The sequence below is a fragment of the Pleurodeles waltl genome, chromosome 4_1 (assembly GCF_031143425.1).
Source record: "Pleurodeles waltl isolate 20211129_DDA chromosome 4_1, aPleWal1.hap1.20221129, whole genome shotgun sequence".
Taxonomy (NCBI): Eukaryota; Metazoa; Chordata; class Amphibia; order Caudata; family Salamandridae; genus Pleurodeles; species Pleurodeles waltl.
In genome coordinates, this window is record NC_090442.1 from 672,844,379 (window position 1) to 672,867,805 (window position 23,427).

General features: G+C 46.2%; 1 protein-coding gene across 6 annotated transcripts in view; it reads right to left on the bottom strand.

The window, feature by feature from the left end:
- Positions 1-601: 601 nt before the first annotated feature.
- The window catches only part of CPM (carboxypeptidase M), a 211,192-nt gene continuing 188,366 nt past the window's right edge, over positions 602-23,427 (bottom strand). For 5 of the 6 annotated variants that reach the window (XM_069229187.1, XM_069229186.1, XM_069229192.1 and 2 more), the window contains 2 exons: positions 14,221-14,369; positions 602-1,268 (listed from right to left, as the gene is read on the bottom strand). In XM_069229187.1, coding sequence (XP_069085288.1) covers positions 1,029-1,268; positions 14,221-14,369 — 389 coding nt within the window. In that variant the 3' untranslated portion in view covers positions 602-1,028. The remainder of the gene's footprint in view (positions 1,269-14,220; positions 14,370-23,427) is intronic. The other variant, XM_069229190.1, reaches the window with a different exon arrangement.

A 23,427-nucleotide genomic window follows, 5' to 3' on the forward strand; every position in this document is an offset into this window, starting at 1 on the left:
TATCATGCACTGCATTTACCATGATGCATTGGGGTGAGCTGAGTGCTGTGATGTGACATAGTGTGCTCCCACCCTCTTTCTGTTTGAAAAGGCTCTCGAGCTAATGAGTTGACGAACTCTGGCTAAAGCACCTGCCCTGAGTGAGTGGTACAGAGACATAGAAGACTTCGGGCAGCATTACCAATATCCTCAAAAGAATATGTTGCTCTCTTCTGAAGAAGGACAATTATCCTAAAACCTGTGTCTAGAGATACACAGCACTGGCTGCACCAAAAAGGGTGAAAAACTAAAGACTGTCACTGAAGTAAGTGTACCATGTACCATGGTGCATTGGGATGAACAGAGTGCAGGGATGTGAGACAGTATGCCCCCACCCTCCTTATGTTTTGGGATAGCTTAAACACTCCACTGTTTCTCAAGATTAGCAGCCATGTTTACTTGCTATTATGTTTTACCGTAATGAAGGATTGTATTATGTCGCTTTTAATAAAATCCTGGGTTTCTGTTATTTAGAACACTTACTTTTTCATGGTCCTGAGTAGCATGTTCTGACTCTAAGCATGTCTGTTTGTGAACAATTTACAAATGACTCATTCTAAAATAGTACTTAAAATATTTAATGTGTGTCCGATGATTTTAATAATGAATAGTAAAATTCTTTACAGTCTCTTCTGAAATACAAAATACCTCCTTAAGAAGAATGCTTGCATCTTTACAAAAAAGTTTTGGTGATTGTTCTTTTTGCATGCCGTCTCTGCCTATTTGCAGTCCTGCTGCCAATGACAGTGCTGCTGGTCGCCTGTGAGTATCCCGCCTCATAAGCTTAACAGTATTGTGGCAATGTGGGAGTGATTGGTTGTAAGACTAAGTGACAGTCCTTCTCCAGCCAATGGAAAGCACAGTGTGTTTTGTGCAACTTGTTGACCATCAACCATAATACTTCACTATGTATCTTAACAACTCTCTGTGCATCGAAGTTCCGGGGGTAGCCGATACACTTAAAGGCCCAGGTAGGTTCACGAGCATTCTTATTTATATATGTCCAATATAATGCTTAAAAGAGTTAAAAATAATGTAGGTCTTAGAGCGACAAGGTTTCTGCCATTGTTCTTGATTATCCCTGCTGTACACATCGTCTCTAAGGGGATGGCTGTGCTAGTGACGTTGAATGGGAAGACAAAGTCATGTTTCATGGCGCTGTAGCTGTTGACTTGACCGGCTGGGATTTGAAGGGTCTCTGTTTTCGAACGCGAGTCAGGGAGGGTGATCTAAAGCAGAACAAAAGGAAAGCATATTGTTAATTTTATTACCATTACGTCATGTTACATTCCATAGCAAGGGCTGACATGCATTACATTTAATTGAAAGAAGGAGCTAAATATCTGAACCTGCTATTCAAATGTATGTACAGCTTTGCACTAAAGAATGGAGTATGAAAAAAAGAGCGGCCCATTTCAACACCCTTCTAAAAGTAACAAAGCCATTAGCTGCCCTGTGCCATAGTAGAAAACGGAGTTAAAAATGTAGGTTTTCTTAGATCAGACCCAAAAAGGGACTTTAATAATTATGTAATTAATGTAAGTGAGTTTGACCTAAATTAGAAGGCCTGACATAGATGGTCACACACTGTACAACAAAAAGTGCATTATCCAAGCCTTTTTGGATTTCTCCTTCTTTCCTGCCTCATCTTTACATGGGCATGGAAGCAACAATGTTGGAACACTATGCATTATTCCAACTGGAGAATGACTTTGACTATATTTGGGAATTATGGTCATTGACCAATCAAGCAATCAGTTTTTGTAAAGCATGGCTAATCACCCGTGAGGGTCTCAAGTCGCAGGGGGGGCTCATCCGAAGAGCCATGTCTTGAAGTTCTTCTTGAAGATGGTGAGTGACGGGCTTTGTCTGAGGTGCAGGGGGAGGTTGTTCCAGCTCTTTGCTGCAATGTAGGTGAAGGATCGTCCTCTGGCAGTGGGTTTGCGGATGCGAGGGATGGTGGCCAGGGCCATATGGGTGGAGGGGAGGGATATGGCAGGGGTGTGGAAGGAGATGCGGTGGTTCAGGTAGGCTGGTCCTGTGTTGTGTATGGCCTTGTATATGTGGGTGAGTAGCTTGAAGGTGATTCACTTCTCAACCAGTAACCAGTGGAGGGTCCCCAGGTGTTGGGAGATGTGTTCTCGGCGAGGGAGGTTCAGAATGAGTCTGGCGGCGGCGTTCTGGATGAGTTGTAGTTTTTTGATGTTTCTAGTTGAGGTGCTGGCATAGAGGGCGTTGCCGTAGTCGAGCTTGCTAGTGACTAAGGTGTGGGTGACTGTTGCAGGGCACACGTGGAAAACGATGGTCCACTCCCTTGTCACTACAAGGTTGTATTACACAAGCGTGCTGCATTTGGGACTGCCGGTGGGTCTTCTGAATAAGCCACAGCTGGTTCAAATGCAGCCGATCACCCGATTCTGACTTGCCCTAAGAGTCAATCTTCCAGGGAGAACCTTATGTAGTTGCATTGGTTTCCAATCAATCAAAGGATCATATACAAGGCTATGCTAATTTCGTTCAGAGCACTGCACCATAAAGGCCCTCTATTCTTGCACAGAAGAGTTAGGAAGTATTTGTTCCTCCAATCAAGCGATGCTCTTTTCCCGAGGCCCTGTAAGGAAAGACTGGGTGGATGATCTGGCAGCAAAATTATGTAATTCCCAGTGGAAAGCTTTGAGAGACTTAAATCCAGAGAAACCTTTTAAATCTGGACTGAAAACGTAGCTGATTGTGGAATTCTAAGTAAGCTTATAAGATTGCTTGCTGGCTAAGAGCCGTGACACTTCCCTGGAAGCAGCTGAGCGCTGTACAAATGGCTGCTCATTTATTTAAAAGAAATAAAAAACTGGTTTTCAGTCAAACATATCTATAAGGCACTCTTCCGTCTGAAAAACTGAAAAAGCCCTAAGGCCTAACCTCCACCTTAACAAACTGTTCAAATGCTTTCCAGACTGGTGGGTGAAAACCTTGTCAAAGCCTTTTCATCATTGCATCTAAACCTTTACCTACCCAGAACCATGGCTCAATAGAATCACAGTGCCTAAGCATAAGAAGGTCAAGGCAACTGATCCAAAATCATACCTATTAGCCTAATTGATGTGGAGGCCAAGACTTTTACCAACATAATCTTGAACAAGAACTGGCAAAGCCAATAGTTCTTGCCTATACTGGAACTATTGGCTTTGGCAGTGTGATTTGCCATGTTGTACACCAGTGTGCCTGCTGTTCAGCATGACTAAAAGTTATTGGCGTGGAGTGTCAGAGTGGAGTCGGGGAGTAGAGTGCTGTATTCTTGAGTACAGGGGAGTAGAGTTCCGTGGCAGAGAGTTTCGTGGAGTGGAATAGGATGTAGTGGGTTGTCGTAGATTGAAGAAGTTGGGTGGATTGGAGTAGAGTAGAGTGGGGTGAATTGGATTTTGGGTAGAGTAGGGTGGGTTGGTGTGGGGTGGGTTGAAATGGGGGATGCAAATTGGAGTTGGGTGGGTTTGAGTGGTTTGAACTACATTGGATTAGATGGGTGGTTTGGATTGGAGTGAAAGAACTGGGGTGGGGTGGATTGTAGTGAGATGGATTGGAACGGGGTAGATTGGACTGGGGTAGGCTGGATGGATTAGATTGAAGTGCAGTGGACTGACCTGGGATGGGATGGGGTGGATTGGATTGGGGTAGAGCGGGGTAGATTGGAGTAGAGTGTGGTGGATTGGAGTAGGGCGGAGTGGATTGAAATGGGGTCGGGTGGAGTGGAGGAGGTGGATTGGATTGGGGTGGATTACACTAATATGAGGTTGATTGGATTGGTGTGGGGTGAATTGGAGTGGAATGGATTGGGGTGGACTGGAGTGAGGTGGATCATAGTGGGTCGGATTGGATTGAATGGGTTGGATTGGATTGAGTGGGGTCAGTTGGATTTAGTGGGGTGGATAAGGGTGGCGTGGGGTGGATTAGGGTGGGGTCGAATGGATTGAGTATGGTGGGTTGGGTAGGGCTGGGGTTGATTGGATTAGGGTGGGGTTGATTGGATTAGGGTGGGTGACTTGGAGTGGGGTGGGGTGTGGTAGATTGTGATGAATTGGACTGGAGTGGGGAGGACTGAATTGGGGTGGGGTGGATTACATTGCATTGGAGTGGATTGGATTTGATTGGTTTGGGGTGGATTGGATTGGTGTGAGTTGGATTGATCAGAGAGTGTTGGACTGGATTGGAGTGGGGTAGATTGAAGTGGTTTGGAGTGGGGTTGATTGAGGTGGAGTAGGGTGGATTAATTTGGACTGCAGTGAGGTGGATTAAAGTGGATTGTATTGGAGAGGAATGGCTTGGGGTGCTGTGGGTGGATTGGATTGGAGTAAGGTGGATGTAGCGGTGGACTTGATTGGAGTGAGCTGGGTTGGTTAGCGGTGGACTTGATTGGAGTGGGGCAGATTGGAGTGGGGAAGATTTGAGAGGGGCAGATTGTTTTGGATTAAAGTGGGGATGATTGGAGTGAGGCAGACTGGAGTGGGCCAGATTGTTTTGGGTTGCAGTTGGTCAGATTGTTTTGGATTTGAGTGCAGCAGATTGCAGTGGGGCAGATTGTTTTGGATTGGGGCAGATTGTTTTAGGTTGGAGTGGGGCACATTATTTTTGGCTGGAGTGTGGCAGGTTGGAGTAGCGTAAATGGGAGTGGGGCATTGTTTTGGATTGGAGTGGGGCATATTGATTTGGATTGGAGTTGGGCAGATTGTAGTGGGGCAAATTGCTTTGGAGTGCAGTGGGGCGAATTGGAGTGGGCAGATTAGATTGGTGTTGGTTGTCAGGATTGGGGTTTTGATTGGAGTGGGGTGGATTTGTGTAGGGTGAGGTGAGGTGTGGTGGATTGGAGTGGGGCAGAACGGAGAGGGGCATAGCTGGCAAGTTTCCCAGGTTCATACGTGATATGCTGCTCCAGTCCAGGTTTTTCCGTTTGAATTGTGGGACTTTAGTCTTCTTTTATAATGTAATAAACAAGACCACAATTTCCAGAACTCAAAGAAAAACTCTGGAATGGGGCAGCACATCACGTGTGGACCGTGGGAAACTTGGCAGGGCTGGTAGGGTGGATTGGAATGTACTACATAATTATGTGTTAAAGAAACATTTCAGTAATTACACATAATAAAGAAACAATGTTGCTTTGCAAAACAAGATAATCGTCATCTTTTGAGAGCAGCATCCCACAAGCAAAATCAAAAGAAAATGAGTGCAAAGTGAGAAAGGTCGACTTAGCAAAATAAAAGAAAGTAAGCTATAAAAAATATAACTTCGCAATTTTGTATGTCCTGCTGGGCACGTTTTTGCCAGTCACAAGCCTTCTGTTTACAGGGCACTAGGAGTTATAAAAAAAAAGAAAAGCAATATAGTACCTCAGTCACATCTGGTATTGCAGACAGTCACTGATTAAGTTGAATGAATCAGTGCTCGTCCCTGCTCCACACAGAGGAATGGAAATGATGCTTGACCTGCAGTGATTAATTATGAGGCTGTGCAACAAATGGTAAGCGATAGTTGGGCTCTAAGTTCTTCACTGTAGACAACAGAGTCGTACAAACAAGACTCGTGCGCTAGTGCATACGCTTGCAGGTTCGACCCTAAAAACATACAGGAATGGGAAGAGGCAGAAGGCATTCTGACTGTGTACAAAGGCAGAGTTAAACCAGGCCTCCTGCACTAGTGTCAGATCACTCAAAACCGAAAAAGCAATGCCGATATGCAGCCTTCTTAAACTTCTTATTAGCATTTTATCACACTGACCAGATTGAACTGTGGTCAAAACTGGAAAAAACATTCTCGAGTCCACACCTGATCTTACTAATTAAGAAACAATGCACAGACACAGCTGTGCATGTGACGGACAGAGCAAATGGCTAGCAGGCCTTAACAGTTCTCTTAAGAGTAAGGGTAAAACAAAGCTGCCTGCTTGGCTCCCTTTCTTTACAATATACGCATAAACAGCCTTCCAGAACTTGAATTCTGGCACCGAAAGTCAAAAAGATTATTGTTCCTATCATCTATACTGATGACCCTGTGCTCCTGGTGCATACTCCCAGTATGCTCCAGCAATTGATTCCTCAAACCGAAAAACACTGCAAGGAGAAGAATATCAAGGTTAATAAAGATAAAAGCTATATCATTGTCTTGGCACAGACCTTTACTTACAGTTTGCATCATGTTTGCTTCTACACCCTCCTGCAAACTATCCTTGGACAGACCCTCTAAGAAGAAAGAGTTGCTAATGGGATCTTCAGTTGCACCCATCACTTTGAAGGAGAAACTCTGTTTTACGTACCATCCAAAACTAATGCAAAAATGAAATAGTGTATTACCTATGATGCAGAGATTTGGTCAGCTATTGAAAGAACCTCAGGACTGAAAACTCGATAGAGAAAACTGTGGCCTTCACTGGTCCAGTAACCACAGACAACACGTACTACAGTTCTCCAAGCTGACTGTGCTACACATAGGTCGAAGTCCAATGCTGCAAAAGGGAGATGGCGTATGCGGCCAAACAAAGTAAAGCATGCTCATTTCACTGGATTGATTTATCTTGGGAGGAATTAATCAATATTGACAGCCCAGTGATTAAGAAATACCAGTTGGCCTGTGAAGCAATGAAATTGAACTTATAACCTCAGATCTTCCTGTTGCATATGTTCTCTGCAAATCAAGCAGCATATGACTCAGAACTCAAAAAGGAATATATGCTACTCGACAACTGGGAATTTCACAAGAGCATGGCACTGCTCAAAAGCATCATTACATGCACAGGCTCTATGAGCTGCAACCTCATCAGCAACCAATTGCCTCAGAAACATTGCTTTGACAAGGTCTAACCAGCTGGACTCCCTCTAACAAAGCCATAGATAGAAGCCCTTTTCTCAGTCTTGATGTAGTTGCAATGAAAGTTGTGAGAAAATGCATCTCCTTGCATAATCACCCCCATTTTTGCAATTTTTGATCTCTGCACATAGAGGCACTGCTGTCAAGTTCTAAGTGTATGTGTTCCGACCCCTAAAACATTGTAAAATTGTTTAATTCTCATTTGGCATATTTAAGTTTTCAATAAGTCCATAGCATACGGTGCAGGAAAATACACCAATGGCATGGAAAGCTAAATGTTACCTGTGAACTGCTGCACGTTTTGTGCCATCCTCCAGGCTGACAAAAGAAACATGGCAATCAGTCAAAATACCTTTTTTGACAGGAAAGAACCCTACTTTTTAAATATTAAATGAGTCATCCCTATGAAGGCCTTGTAGCTCGAAAGGTAGGCCACATAGCCTTTAAGAGTGGTGCATGCAATAATTTAGTGTTGGCATGTTCCTACAGTGATTAGCCCCTAAAAGCTATTTTGACTGTAAAGGGCTGTTGCTTCTCCTATGAGGAACACTAAAGTTCAGAATAAAATACTATTTCACCTAACACATGTATGGGATAAGTTACATAAATGATTCAACCACTGTTTTAATATTTGTTGAAAATCAAATTAAATGGTGAAGTTGATTGGTAAGTATTTAGGAAAAGTAACTTTTAAATAGTTAAACTTTGTCTCTCTGAAATTCTAGTAGGCTAATTATCATTAGCCTGCCAACAGCTAGCAACTGTCAGTGCCCCATGAATGGGTTGTGAAAACTGCTCCTACAGAAGAAACAATAACTTAGGCCTTTTTGACAAGAAGACCTGGGTGTGAGATATGTAACTCCTCTCATGTCAGGAAGGGCAGCTAGGGAGGGTTCAGGAACTCTATTAACTTGAAAGAGACCAGAGTGAACCATGTCTATTCATAGTTAAGTGTAAAGGGTGACCAGGAGCTGATTGTAGTCAGTCTGGCACCAGCCTAGTGGTGGTGGGGAGGGGGGGTGTTTTGGGGGGGGGGGGGGGGGGTATCCAGCCCCAGAACCAGTTTGGTCAGGTTTAGGAGGAGGGATTTACCTAACCTAAGAAGAACAGAATAGGAATGGTTCTGCTGCGGTGACCTGTGTGGAGACCTGAAGGATTGGACCTGCGTTCATTTGTACCCAGGACTGAGAAGAGGACTCCAAGGGTCAGCAGGCTGACTTCCCCCGTGGCTACAGGGACACAACAAGTTGGAAGAGGTCTTTTTCTTAGTGTGTCCAACTCGCCAGTAGCAACTGGGCCTGAACTTGGCCCTGCTGGGGGCCTCTACTGGGGTGGATCAGAGCCCCTAAATGCTTACATGAAGTTCTGGAAGCCATTGAAGCAGGGGTCTCCAACCTTTTCTGTGACAAGAGCTACTCATGTTCAATGAAAATCATCCTGAGCTACTAATACTAGTGATGTAAAAGTGAACACCCCATCCAGGACTGTCAGTAGTGATCCCATTGGTGCATTAGGCAGTGTTTCCAATAGTAATGTAAAAAGCCTTTAACAATCTGAATTGAAATATTGCATAGGTACTACATACAAATCATAGCTGCAATCCCCCTGGCACCATAAGTATGAGTAATACATCTCTACAACTCAAATATTAACTTTAAACACATTTTGAAAATTCATCTATTTTTCTCCAAACATTAGTTTGAGTTCTGAAAATAAATTTTTCTCTTGAATCCTTGCTTTTTAATTTTGATATTTAGGTTGGGCTGCACACAGGAGAGCTACTCACAGGTAGATGAAGAGCTACTGGTAGCTCACAAGCCACTCATTGGAGACATCTGCATTGAAGAGACCAAGAGGAATTGTTCCATAAAGTCTGAAAAGTTGGGTCTTAGAAAATATTTGGACTTCCAAGACCTAAAGAGTATCAGTGGGACCTCACAGCACAGGTGTCTGATTTTGATAGGACTTTGTCGCCTTGCTGGAGGATTTTAAGGTCCATAAAAACACTAAGTACAAAGGTAAAAATCTTGACTAGCGAAAGCGTGAAAACTACCTGACTGACAAGAGGACTTAGACAGGCGCGAAAACCTTTAACTGCCGCAACCAGACATCAGCAGAACCTCATCATACAGCTTCAAGATGACTTTGCTGGAAACAGCCCCGCTGATGTACACCTTCCATTTCAGGGACTAATCATAAGGTAAAACTGGGGCACCAGCTTGAGGTATCCGACCTCTGCTCGATTGCAGTCAGCCTGAAATGGCACATAGATCCTGGTTCACCGTGAATAGTGACTTCTGAGTGGGACTGGGACTATACTTTTTCTTAGCATTTGTTTTGCCCTACAACATTAAACATTCATATCTTCGGGTCCCTTTTTTGGATTGTATTCAATTTGGTGTCATTTTTCTTATTAATATCACTTTATCAAAATAGGTTGTGGGATTTTTAATATGTTGCGGTTCAACTTTGTATTTGTTTTTGATACTGTTAATTAATTAACACACTTTTCTTTCAGTCTGCTTTGTGCCATAGCTACCAGTGGTTAAGCCAGGGTTTATTCAGTTCAACTTATGCGTTGGATGTGGCAGGATTTTAGACTTATTCTTCGAGGACTCGCATATTCCTAAACTAATAATTAATTTTCTTACAAAAGTCATCTGAAAACATTGCACATAAGGTGTGTGAAATAGTGAATTTGTTCTACAGTTTTGCGATTGTTTTGTCTCTTGCTGATATGACAGAATGGGAAACAGCCTTCACAACAATATATTTACCATACAGGGTTGGGTAGTGATAATGTGCGAAAAAATTTATTGTAGGGTTTTGGGTGTGGGCAGTGGTAAAGGGAAGTATGGATTATTCTATGGTTTAAGTGTGAGTAGAGGTAAAGAAAGGCTGGAAGTGAATTAGAAAGAGGGGTTAGGGAGGTCCCTCCCGCCAAAGAAGAAATAATTAAATATTAAATTTAGGATTTAGGGGTAGGTTGTGGTGAAGGAAGTTATAGGTAAATGTAGGTTTATGGGGTGGGCAATGTTAAACGAAGGTTAGGCATAATTTACAAACAAGAGAAGTTTGGAGGGGTTCCTTCAAAATAAAATTTAAATGATACATATTTAATTGGGGTTTTATATGGGGGTTATGCTTACCTTACATATGCTTAGCATGAATGTGAGATAACACCATCTGCGTGGTAAAGGTGGTGTGTACAAGGCATGCGTGGTAAAGGCATGCTTTGTAACATCATATAACCAGCAGGATAGACACTAGTCAGAAACTGGTGAGACTATTTGGCTCTGTCACTGATTTCTTTACCAAAGGTGCAAAGGTGGCGTCCTTCAATGCTTGTAAAAGTGACACTTTATCATTCATGAGAAGTCCATGGATAGGGTCATGGAGTTTTATTTTTAGGCAGGCTGCTGGTCACGAATCTGCTGGAAGGTTGGACGTTTTGGTTTCAAATGCTAAATGTATTTCCTCCTCCTCTTCCAATAGACTGAATGTCAAGAACAACATTGTAGAGTTGGTGGCGAAGTGCGTGGAAAAGAGGGTGGAACACTGTTGGTCGTGGTAGACTTTTGGATATTCACGATTTGTGATTCTGTGAACTACATGAGGTCATTGTGGTGTTGAAGAGATGTGCAAAGGGTTTTTTGATGGCTTACAGATGTTTAGGTTTTTGGGACACCTTGAACTTCTTCCCAAGTCAGTGCCTGGTTAGTTTGCCTTGATGGAATCCAGGACAAGTTCTGTTTTTCTACCTGGCCTAATAACTGCTTGGTGAGCATTCAGCAGGTCATTGGTTTCAGTGAACGAGTACAGTTGCATGCTAATTGTAAAACAGCATATAAAAACAGGGACTGGCTGATATGAGCATTTATACAGTTCTTTAATACCATTTACAATCTGAATGAAATTCATCAGTACTGGGGTACTCAATTATTGCAGTCAAAATTATATCTGTTGATCTTGCATTTGGTTGTATCTTGTATTATCTAGAGTGAGTCATATTGGATCAACGAATAGACTAGTGTATTCGTTAATAGTGAGTTACGCTTGTAGTTTCTTGGAAGGGAGGGCCTCCAGAAATATTTAATTTGTCTTTGAGATTATTTACCACAAACCCACCCATCCCTATTTATTTTAATATTGATTGCTCTTCTTTTTTGCTAGAGCAAACTTTTAGGCTATTGATGTGAACTTGGAGGGTTTAGAACATGCTGGTTGACATCATGTGCACCAAACAATACACACTTTGACTTGCTCCAATAAACACAGAATGACAAACTACAGACAAGTCATTACTACAGCTTATTATTGCCCTGCATAAGGGCACACGGCTAAAGGTCAAACTGTCGAGGAAGAATGAAGTTTCACCACTATGTACATTGAGAACAGTGTAAAAAGTGACCTGGCCCCTCATTTGTTTCCTTATGCATTTCATATCTTCTGAGTTTTCTGATTAGGTTTACTAATCTAGCTGGCCGGCCTGCCAGTCACCTGGTATACACTGATGACCTGGTGAATTTCTCTGTAATTCCATCTGGCCTGCCCACGCAACTGTCAAACCTGAATCTCTTCAACCCACCAATGAACTGTCTATAAATGCCCCAAAAACAATGGCATTTGGAAAAGAATGGAAGCATCTTGAATGTAATTAGTTTACAAATATGAGTAAACATGTATTACAATCAATCCCAAATTAAGTTGGTCCAAACACGATCAATCAATCAATCAATAAATTTGTAAAGTGCGCTACATACCCGTGAGGGTTTCAAGGCGCTGGGGGGGGGGGGGAGAGGATGCGGGGGAGGTGCTGCTACTGCTCGAAGAGCCAAGTGTTGAGGAGTTTTCTGAAGGAAAGAAGGTCCTGGGTCTGTCGTCGATCCGGCAGGAGGGTGTTCCAGGTCTTGGCGGCTAGGTACGAGAATGATCTGCCGCCAGAAGATTTGCATCGAATGCGGGGCATGGAGGTGAGGGTGAGGTGAGCGGAGATGTCGGGTGGGGGTGTATAAGTTGAGTCTGTTGTTCAGGTATGATGGTCCGGTGTTGTGGAGTGCCTTGCATGCGTGGTGAGGAGCTTGAAGGTGATCCTCTTGTTGACGGGGAGCCAGTGAAGGTCTCTTAGGTGGGGGGTGATGTGGCAGTGGCGAGGGATGTTGAGGATGAGTCGGGCGGAGACGTTTTGGATGTGTTGGAGGAGTTTGGATGAGATACCGGTGTAAAGGGCGTTGCCGTAGTCGAGTCTGCTGCTCTCGAGGGCCTGGGTTACTGTTTTTCTTGTTTCTGTTGGGATCCATTTGTAAACTCTGCGAAGCATGCGGAGGGTGTTGGAGGAGGAGATGGCACTGACCTGTTTTGACATGGAGAGTGAGGAGTCGAGGGTGAAGCCGAGGTTTCGGGTGCTGTCGTAGGGTGTCAGTGGGGGACCCAGCGTGGACGGCCACCATGAGTTGTACCAGGCAGAGGGGGTGCGCCCAAGGATGAGGACCTCTGTTTTGTCCGAGTTCAGTTTTAGCCGGCTGTCTCTCATCCAGTCGGCGATGTCCTTTAGTCCCTCGTGGAAGTTGGAGACAAAGCTTCCATGGTAACTAAACTATTTACACTGTGTACAGTATTAAAGCCTTCAGTTAATTGCTTTTGGCTTGGACACCAAATCTCTACTGTTTCTCCTTTATTCTTCTGCTGTTCTTCATTGACAAACTGATGAATGAACTTACCATCATCTGCATGCAAAACTACAGGCTGTTACTCAAATTACAGTCTTCTACACAGACGATTATTCACTTGGAACTCCATTAGAAATTAGTTAGCATCCTACATGTAACCTCCATGTTTAATTTTGCTTGCGAGTGTAGGTCGTTGAGGAAAGATGATCTGAAAAAATGAATCTATGAGGAGCTATCTGTTAATGCCTCACAAATCCTCGGTTTCAACTTCAGCACTATTGTGAACTGCCTCAATGAATATGTGCTAACCTTCTCTTGATTTAGTGCCTGGTTTGCCCGGACAGAGCCGCAAAGGACTAATAAGAACTACCCGATGGAGATGCAGTTGTGACAACAATTTAAATGCCCTGTTTATATACAAACACAGACATCTACATTTTGATGCTTACCGTTTTATAAAACACCCATATATTGGCTCAGATTTTAAGACTGTCAAAAAGATTAAGGGGGTCATTATGAACACGGCGGCAATCTCCGCCATGTTCATGCTGGTGGTCTTATCACAGACCGCCAGCTCCATTGAGGCCCCGCCTGCCGAATAATTAACATTCCGCTGGGCAGGGACATTACTGACGGCTCCACATGGAGCCGTCATCAATGCCTCTGTGCGGCGAGTGACCTGCGTGACGGGGCTCTGTACTGGGCCCCCGGAGCACCTCTTCCGCCAGCCTTTCCCTGGCGGTGAACTCGCCGGGGAATGGCTGGGGGAACAAGGGTTCTTTATCCAGAGGGCAGCGCTGCAAGCAGCGCTGCCCTCTCTGATGAAGAATTCCGCCATCATCAGGCTGCCTGACAGCGGTAGCCTAGCAGTGGTGGAAGGCCGCCTGTGGCGGTCCACACTGTGTATATTATGTGGCGATCGAGACCGCCATGCCGGTGGTGGAAATTTCCGCCGCCGCCATCATGGTGGTCTTGACCCCCAAGTACATAATGAGGGCCTAAATATCTTTGGCCCTGTTTAATATATAGTCCTACTTTTGAATTTGCTCTTGGAAAACGTGTTTGTGCTTTCAAAAGAATAGCAGGCTATGCAATTACAAACCTAAATCTTTAGAACACATAATTTGCATGTGTCCAAATTTACTAGACCTGTGGAAAAAGTTCTTGCGTCAGTCATTCAATGAAAACAACATAAGAATAATGGAGGAAGCAATGAAATGTTATTTTTTTAGTAAATCAGTAAAACATTTCTCTACCAAGCCTACTTATACGCTTGATCAGCCAATAAAATCTGCCCTCTGAGTGGGTGAGACAACTCACCTGGGGCTTGGACTTTAAGTATAACTGCAGAGGAATTGCTGATTTCGATTTTAGAATGGTTTTATAGGTATACATTTTTCATTGGAGTAATTGATTTACTTAAAAACAATAAATATATTTTACTATAAATTACAACACAGCCGCCTCCCCACTGTATGGAAGACCACAATAATGTAGTCATTCTTTTCCTGTGCTGAAAAAAGACAAAACAACCGAAACGACAATATCCATTCAGTTGTTTGATGGGCAACCGGCAGTTCACTCACCCTAAGCGCTCTGCTCTAGTTGGCAGTAGGCCAATGTTTAGTGAAGGTATGAACCAGCAATATAGTATTCTTACTTTAAAGCTATAGCTCCCAGGCAGCAGAAGAAGATAGTATTCTCCAAACTTGTTGGTGCGATAAGGGCAGATGTGCGTTCTTCCTTGGACTTCCACAATCGCATTTGGTACGGGTGTACTCTGTCCATCTAAAACCTGACCTTTGATACCTGCAAACCAAGACAAAACGCGTCACTTAAATGAAGGGTGGCTCAGAATAGTGAAAGCCTCTATCAAGCTTTCAAAACTATCTTCAACTGATAAAGCAAATATCGCTGGTACAGAACGCAAGAGCTCCTCTAATGTAGGGCAGCTTTATTTCCAAAATGATGCTTTGTATGGGCTCCATTAAGGGTAGAAACTGGGCCCTGTGCCAAATTAATGTGATCGGTATACGAGAGATGTGTAAATGTATCCTAATGTCGGAGCACTGCCCCTGCTGCGTCGATCCAAGGAGGCATCTTCCTGCTCAAGGTCGGACCAGTCTGCAGGGTGATCAAGCAGTACCAGACGAGTTGGTCCGAAAGGTCACTGTGTGGGACGGTTATTTGGCAGTTAGTGAGCCTGCTTTATGGTCGACTGGGCCGCATTTTACTCTTGAGTTCCCTCATATTAAAAACAAATATTAATTTTAAAACAGACATGGCCCGCAGCAAGTTGAAACCCTTGCAGTCTTACATAACTTGAAAAACACTTTTATAGAGCGTCTTTGCAAGTTTAAAACTGCCCTGCTATGCAAGCATGAGGCACTTTTTAAACTTTCTAAATCACTAATGGGTGTCAGTTTTAGTATGGTGCCCAGGCCTGTTTTCTGTCTCTGTCTGACCTTGTTCCTACTGGAGCAGGAAGCGACTCCTACCGGGGAGGAAATGGCAGCTCCAGGCTTTTCAAATAGCCACAGAAACCAGGAGCATTTCAATACTTTCAACATACGCAAATAGCAGACATGCTTGTTTGTAGACGCATACTTGTGATTGGCTGGCTCGCTCGTCTAACTCACTGAATCAAATTCTGTGTCACTCATTTACAGTTTGGCCATGATTCCAAGGTTGCCAGTAAAAGCGGTATTTACCTCAGGACCGGGGTGGGCGCTCCTAGAGTAAGCACAATGGAACTGGAAGCTGCGTGGACTCTTAGTGCTCTCCAGCCAAGCAGTGTGGTAGAGCCGTCTTGCGGCACTGCGGGCTTACTTTATACCTCGGCCAGACCGGTTTCCCCCAGACAGGGCGTCTATTGCCCTACGCCGGAAGTGGCGTTACCTGTGAAGCTGAAAGCAGGATTCTTTGGGAAGAAAGGTAGATCACTGCAGGCCCTCAGCCAAATATCCCCCTGCCAAACTGCAGTCAGTGGAAGATGGTGACTATCCCGTTGTCCCACTAGAGAGGTCTTCTATGTCAGAAAGACTTGAGGCAAGAAGTCTATATAACTCCTAACTCCCTAATCCCCCGATGCACCCCCACCAACTATTGCACCACCACGATGATGGATTAAGTGCATAGAATGGTCTCCTTCAGAGCACAAGACTAATAAAGGGATCAACAATAATCACTGAATTAAGCACTAACCTTGGGTTCTGGAGCAGAGTTTTGCCTGGTGTAAAGCATTTCAATGCCTCATCAGGGATAGTAACTGCTATATAAATACAATTGAAATAGTCTTTAAACATCCTGGGTGAGTTATTTACCAACTGTGGTAAATACCTTATATTACAAGTTTCCAAACTGATATCTGAGGAATTACACGCAGAATTGTTTCCTGCACCAAATGTTGCATGTAAGGGAATGTGCTTCACATTTTCCTTTGATATATTGTGGCATGTTTGAATCAATCAAACTGTGCCAGGGGAACATTTTGGGGGGTGCTATATTTACTGCATTACTTGTAGGAATAGGAAGTTACCCTACCTCATAATCAAGATCATAGTCTCAGAAACATCTCACAGATGTTGAACAAGTCATGTTGTCTGAGTGATTCCTCTCCCAGCAGGACCTTCTACATGAAGGTGGACTACTGACTGGGCCTTTGTAATAGGGAAGGGGGTTAAGGTGACAAGAGGGTCTAAGTACATTCTCTTATGCACATGACCAAAATGATGTCTGAGCAAACGATCATTTCACAGAAAAGCAGCAAAGGGTTCCCTGCTTTAATGACCAGAATCAGATCTTGTATATGTTTGTGGCTACTACCAGTTGCTAGTCCTAACTTTCCAACTCTGAATCCAGTGTAAGAGACTGAAGGTTCCTCACCTTTTGAATATTCCCCAGGTGTCAGCCTGGATCGTGGAACCTTTGAGTGGTCCCTCTGCATGCTGGTAAGTGGCGCCATATGGCTCAACAATGATGTTGTTCAGCTCCAGAAAAGACCAGCAGAGCCAATACAGACGCCACTTCTGTGTGCTGATTACAGTTCCTTTCTTTCCAGGTGTGGATCAGGAGCGTCCTTTCATCTCTATAGAGATCATTTTGCCTCAGAAAGTTTGACTAAATACCAGTGTGCAAGGGAAATGTTACCTCCCAAGACTACCAGAATTAATCCATGCAGGTACTGTTGCAAACCAATGTCTGTGACAGATCTGCATCAGGTTTGCCTATGGTGCCTAGGGGTGAGCCACGACTCTAAGACCTGCAGTGACAGCATGTCAATGAATATGAAAGCCAAATGGGACCACAAGGTGAAATTGTATGTCTCCAGATATTGGACGACCACACATGGTTACTGGTCCAAGTCGAAGGGCCAGTCCCATTCCCAGTACAGAAGTCGGTTCCGAGGTTAGATCACTGTCATACTTCAACTCCTTGGATAAGTCCAAGAAAAAACATAAAAAATTGAAGCAGGAGCCTGCCCCTTCATGCCACTCTCGTAAGCCAGAGAAAGTACAAGGACATTATCGTGCCTCTAGATCTCCCTCCGAAGTCGACTGATGTCGGAGCCCCTCCCATAACAAGTTCCGGCATGATCCGAGTAACTGGGACCGTCTGCGATAACAATGCAAATCGAAGATTTCCACAAGACCATCCTCTGACTCTGTGTCTCTTCCAACTCCCTCTGGCATGCCTTTGGGCGCCAAGGAGGCCCTTCATATGGATTACCACTTGTGGGTTTGCTCTCAGCAGCAGGTGGACCCCCTGAAACCATTATAGGGCCTCTTCTGAGGCCTACACAAACTCTGCCTCGGGCTCCACAGTCCACACCAGTTCCCAGAGCGTCAACATTGATGCCAACTTCATCAGGTCAGGAGAACGAGCCTCTCATTGTGCTCTCTGACTCTAAACCCAGACTGCGTTTGATACTCATTGACCCACAGTCTTTGCTTACACTGCCTAATTCTTTTAACATCCCATTTTCAAAGGAAAGGCTCCATACGCTGCATTCTTTATTTGGTATGAACTCTGATAATGACTATGATGTGGGAGATGACCTGGGCACCCCTACCTAGGAAAAATTGGTATGGGGGACTCCAGGATGCAAGTGGTGTCGACACCTCTTATGAATCTGGCCTAATGTCACCACTGGCCTGCCACTGAAGAAAGCTTCTCCTTTGCAGTGGTTATGGGGAGAGTGGCTGAAGTTCTCAATTCCAACTACCCACAATGGAGTATAAAACTAACGTCTTAACCGAAGTTCTGCAGAGGCTTAGACCACCTTTGAGCCCTTTTTGGCCAACAGGCACTCAATGATATTCTTGTAGGATCCTGGGCCAAACCTTTCTCTGGCTGTCTGGTGAAATACCTTCTTGTCACATTACCCTTTACCTAAAAACTTGACGGTTCAAGCTTGTACCAGAAAAACAAAGCCAAATGCCTTCCCCACTGTTTCTCCAGACAGAGTCCAAAAGAAATGAGACCTTTGGGAAGATCATATTTTCTTCCCTGAGCTTGGCCTTGCCCTCAGTCAAAGCCAGGTACCTTCTGTGCAGTCATTCCCTCACTCTTTGGAACACTGTGGCTCAAATTCTGTCCTGCGTTCCTGGTGACCTGTGTCCCATACAAGATGGCCATGATGCAGCATAATTCTCCATCTGTTGCACCCTGGACACCAGGGACTCCATCATCTGAGTCACTGCTTCCAGTGTAGCCATGTGTTGCTATGCCTGGTGGAGATTCACTAGTTTTTCCAATGTTTAGTTGTCCCTTATGGACATGCCATCTGATAGGATGAAACTTTTTGGCAACAAAGAGAATTTAGCTCTGGAGTGCTTTAAATATAGCAGGGCCATAGCCTGCTCCTTGGGCTTGTTTGCTCCACCACATAACCGCATGCACCAGCTAGATCTTTCTGCACTTTTGGCAGGGGTATACCATACAGCCATTCCATAACTCAGCAGGTTCCCAGATTTTCCGTACCTGAAGTATGGTATGCACCACTCCTGTGGTCAGGGACAACATGTTGACCAGCCTACTTTTTTCCTCTCCTCCACCCTTCAGTGGCCCCACAAGCCAAACCCATTTAGCGTGCCCTTTTGGAGCACAGCCACCCAGGTGGCAGAAGATTCCAGTTGTCCTAACTGCATTGGCGCAACCCATAACATCAGACAGGTAGGTCCTGTAAATTGTTCAGAGGGGTGTACACTCTCTCTTTGCTGGGTTCTTCCATTGTCCCCTGAATGGCTGACGGAGGATCATATGTCCCGCATCCAGATGCTCACAGTGGCATGAGGGCTCCGCAGTGGGATCTGAAGTGTAAGTGGGCCCAGAACCAATGGAACCGCTGTGACCACAAGCAGATTTGAGACCTCTCCCTACCCCACTAGAGCTGACAGTGTGGACCGATGCATCCTTTGTGGGTCGGGGTGGCCACCTGTGATAGGTGAAGATCAGAGGTCTCTGGTGGAGTCCCAGCTCCATATCACCTTTTGGTGCTCAGGGCCATCCACTTGGCATTGAAAGTCTTTCTTCCATCCACCCATCAAAAAGTGGTGCAGGGTCTTATGACCAACACCACTGCCCTGTGGTATTGCACCAAAAAGAGCAGAGTGGAGTCCTGGGGCCTTTTTCAGGAGGCACTTATCCTCCGGAAATGGGTGGACCACCTTCACATGCCACACCTGCAAACTCACCTTCCACCGCGAAACCACCCCGCCCGCCAGCCCACGCGCCAACATCCACCTCAAATGCATCCTGATCAATGCACGCTCCGTCCACAAGCACGCCATTGAACTATGGGACCTCCTGGACTCCACCGCACCGGACGTCGCCTTCATCACTGAGACCTGGATGAACGCCTCTTCGGCCCCCGACATCGCCATAGCCATCCCCGACGGCTACAAGATCTCCAGGAGAGACCGCACCAACCAAGTCGGTGGAGGAATCGCCATCGTCTTCAAGGACTCCATCAACGTCACCACCTCCACCGAAGACACCCCCCTTGCCGCCGAACACCTGCACTTCCAGATCCACACCGACCCCAGGACCACCCTCAGAGGAACTCTCATCTACAGGCACCCTGGACCACGCGCCCTCTTCAGCAACTCTATCACTGACTTCATCTCCCCGCACGCCCTTGCCTCGCCGGACTACATCCTCCTTGGTGACCTCAACTTCCACCTGGAACAGAACAATGACCCCAACACCACTGCCCTGCTCGCCAACCTCGGTCTCAAGAAACTGGTGAACACCCCCACCCACATCGCCGGACTCACGCTCGACCCCATCTTCTCCGCCAGCAACCACGTATCCTTCAGCCACTCCTCCCTAATACACTGGACCGACCACAGATGTGTCCACTTCACCTTCCGACGCGAGACTCGCCACCTCCGCACACAACCCATCCCACGCAGACATTGGAACAAAATCCCCGCGGAACAGCTTCTCTCCACTCTCAGCGACAACCAACCCACCTTCTCCACCGAACACAACACGCAGCCCTCAGCCTCACGCATTGGATCACCAACTGCGCAGACAACCTCGCACCCCTCAGACGCCTCCCAAGACAGACCAACACCAGGAAACCTCTTTGGTTCACAGACACCCTCAAGGAATCTAAAAAAAACTGCCGCACCCTCGAGAAAACCTGGCGCAAGGACCACCCTGCAGAAAACATGTCTGCCCTCAAAAACGCCACCCGCGAACACCACCAACTGATCCGCGCCACCAAAAGAACTTCCTTCACTGACAGACTGGACAAAAACACTCACAACAGCAAATAACTCTTCAACATTGTCAAAGAGCTCTCCAATCCTAACGCCAACGCCCTCACGCCCTCACAAGACCTCTGCAACTCCCTCGCCACCTTCTTCCATCGTAAGATCACCGACCTACACGACAGCTTCGGACACCAGACCCAGCCAACCACCACAGAACTTACAACCCCAGCCATCACCCTCAACGCCTGGACTCACATCAGCACGGAAGAGACCAAAGCTACCATGAACTCCATCCACTCCGGTGCCCCCTCAGACCCCTGCCCACACTTCATCTTCAACAAAGCCGACGACATCATCGCCCCGCATCTCCAGACCATCATCAACAGCTTGTTTGCGTCTGCCACCTTCCCCGAGAGCTGGAAACACGCAGAAGTCAACGCCCTACTGAAGAAACCTACGGCGGACCCCAGCGACCTGAATAACTTCCGCCTCATCTCGCTCCTCCCTTTCCCTGCCAAAGTCATAGAGAAGACCGTCAACAAGCAACTTACCAACTTCCTTGAAGAAAACAACCTACTCGACCCCTCTCAGTCCGGATTCCGAGCCAATCACAGCACAGAAACCGCCCTCATCTCAGTCACAGACGACATCAGAATTCTGATGGACAATGGAGAAACAGTCGTCCTCATCCTCCTCGACCTCTCGGCTGCCTTCGACACAGTCTGCCACCGAACCCTAATATCTCGCCTCCGCTCCACCGGTATCCAAGGACAGGCCCTGGACTGGATCACCTCCTTCCTCTCCAACCGCTCCCAAAGAGTCTACCTCCCACCGTTCCGCTCAGACCCCACCGAGATCATCTGCGGCATCCCAAAAGGCTCCTCGCTCAGCCCGACTCTCTTCAATGTCTTCATGAGCCCCCTCGCCGACATCGTACGCAAACACAACATCAACATCACCTCCTACGCCGACGACACTCAGCTGATACTTTCCCTCACCAAGGACCCCACCAGCGCCAAGACCAACCTGCAAGATGGAATGAAAGACATTGCAGAATGGATGAAACTCAGCCGTCTGAAACTGAACTCAAAACGGAAGTCCTCATCCTCGGAAACGCCCCGTCCGCCTGGGACGACTCCTGGTGGCCCACGGCCCTTGGCACCGCACCAACCCCCTCAGACCACGCACGCAACCTCGGATTCATCCACTTCTCACCATGACCAAACAAGTCAATGCCCTATCATCCTCCTGCTTCCTCACCCTCCGCATGCTCCGAAAGATCTTCCGTTGGATCCCCGCCAACACCAGAAAGACTGTGACCCACGCCCTTGTCACGAGCCGCCTGGACTACGGTAACACCCTATACGTAGGAACCACCGCCAAACTCCAGAAACGTCTGCAGCGAATACAAAACGCCTCCGCCCGCCTCGTCCTCTACATACCCCGCAACAGCCACATCTCCGCCCACCTGAGACACCTGCACTGGCTTCCCGTCAACAAAAGGATCACCTTCCGGCTCCTCACCCACGCACACAAAGCCCTCCACAACAAGGGACCCGAATACCTCAACCGTCGCCTCAGTTTCTACACGCCCACCCGTCAACTTCGCTCCGCCAACCTCGCACTCGCCGCCGTCCCTCGCATCCGCCGCACCATGGAAGGTGGGAAATCCTTCTCCTACCTGGCGGCCAAGACATGGAACTCCCTCCCCACCAACCTCATGACCACCCAGGACCACCTCGCATTCCGGAGGCAACTCAAGACCTGGCTTTTCGAGGAGCAGCAACCCCCTCCCCCTAGCGCCTTGAGACCCTCACGGGTGAGTAGCGCCCTTTATAAATGTTTTTGATTTGATTGATAAAGAACATTTCCTGGTGGTAAACCACGTGGTAGGATCTTTGAAGGCCAGGGTGGATGAGTGAATCACAAGTGGCAGTTGCACCTGGAGGTGGTGCAAGGTCTTTTCCATGAATGGGGAGAACCTTGGCTCAACCTGTTTGGCACCAAAGAGAACTTGCAATGTCAGCAGTTTTGCTCATTGGAGTTTTCAAGGCATCTCTTGCTAGGAGACGCTTTCTGCTTAAATTGAAACTCAGGACTCTTTCTTACTTCCTGCTGATACCTCTTCTGCCCCTGAGTTCTGAAGAAGATCATCACTGACTGAGCCTAAGTCATCCCAGTGGCACCGAATTGGGCACTGGAAGTATAGTATCCAGAGATCCTGGGCATGAGATCTAACCTCCGATCAGGCTACCCCTTCGCGCATACCTGCTTTTGCAGCAGTGGGGTAGAGTTCTGAACCCAGGCTTTCACAATTTCCACCTTCATGGTTGGAGATTCCGTGTCGGCAGCTGAATGCCTTCGACCTTTTCCCCAGAGGTGGTTGATAGCATCTTAGCAGCCAAAAACTGTATATGGCTGTTGCTGGCACAAATTTGCAGCTTATTATGGCATATGACCGATCAAACTCCTAAAGGCTAAGTTATCTTGCGTTTTCTCTATTTTGTCCCTTGCCTAGTAAGGCTTTGTTCTGAGTGCAATTAAAGGATAAGTGCTGGCTTTTTTGGCCTTTTTATGGTTGCCAGTCCAGCATTCATTATTTAAATCTCCTTTTGTTTTTTGAAAGGCCTACGCCATCTGTTTCTTCCCTCTCCTTTTGTCATGCCACAGTGGACCATATTTTGATCCTTATGTATTTGCAGAGACTCCATTTGAACTGCTTCACAGATGTCCTTTGGGGCTTCTCACCCTCATGACTGTTCCCCGTGGCCATAACAACAGCACAGCATGAGCGATTTTCAGGCGCTCTGTGTTAACCTACGGTACATAGCCTTCTTTTAATCAAATCGGCTCTGCAGATGCGAGCAGCCTTCTTGCTGAAAGTTGTGATGCTGTTCCACATTAGTTAAAACATCACCTTACCAGTGTCAGTTGCTCTGCCTAACACATCCTACGCAGGAGGAGGAAATACTCTATTGCTTAGACCCCAAAAGAGGAATGAGCTTTAATATCAATTGTACCAAAGAATACTGGTTGGACGATCAACTGGTTGTGGGCTTGCTGGGGCGAAAAAGGGCAAGGCGTTGCAGAGGACAAACCATCTCCTGCTGGATCATGCTCTGTGTCAAGATCTACTATGCACTGGC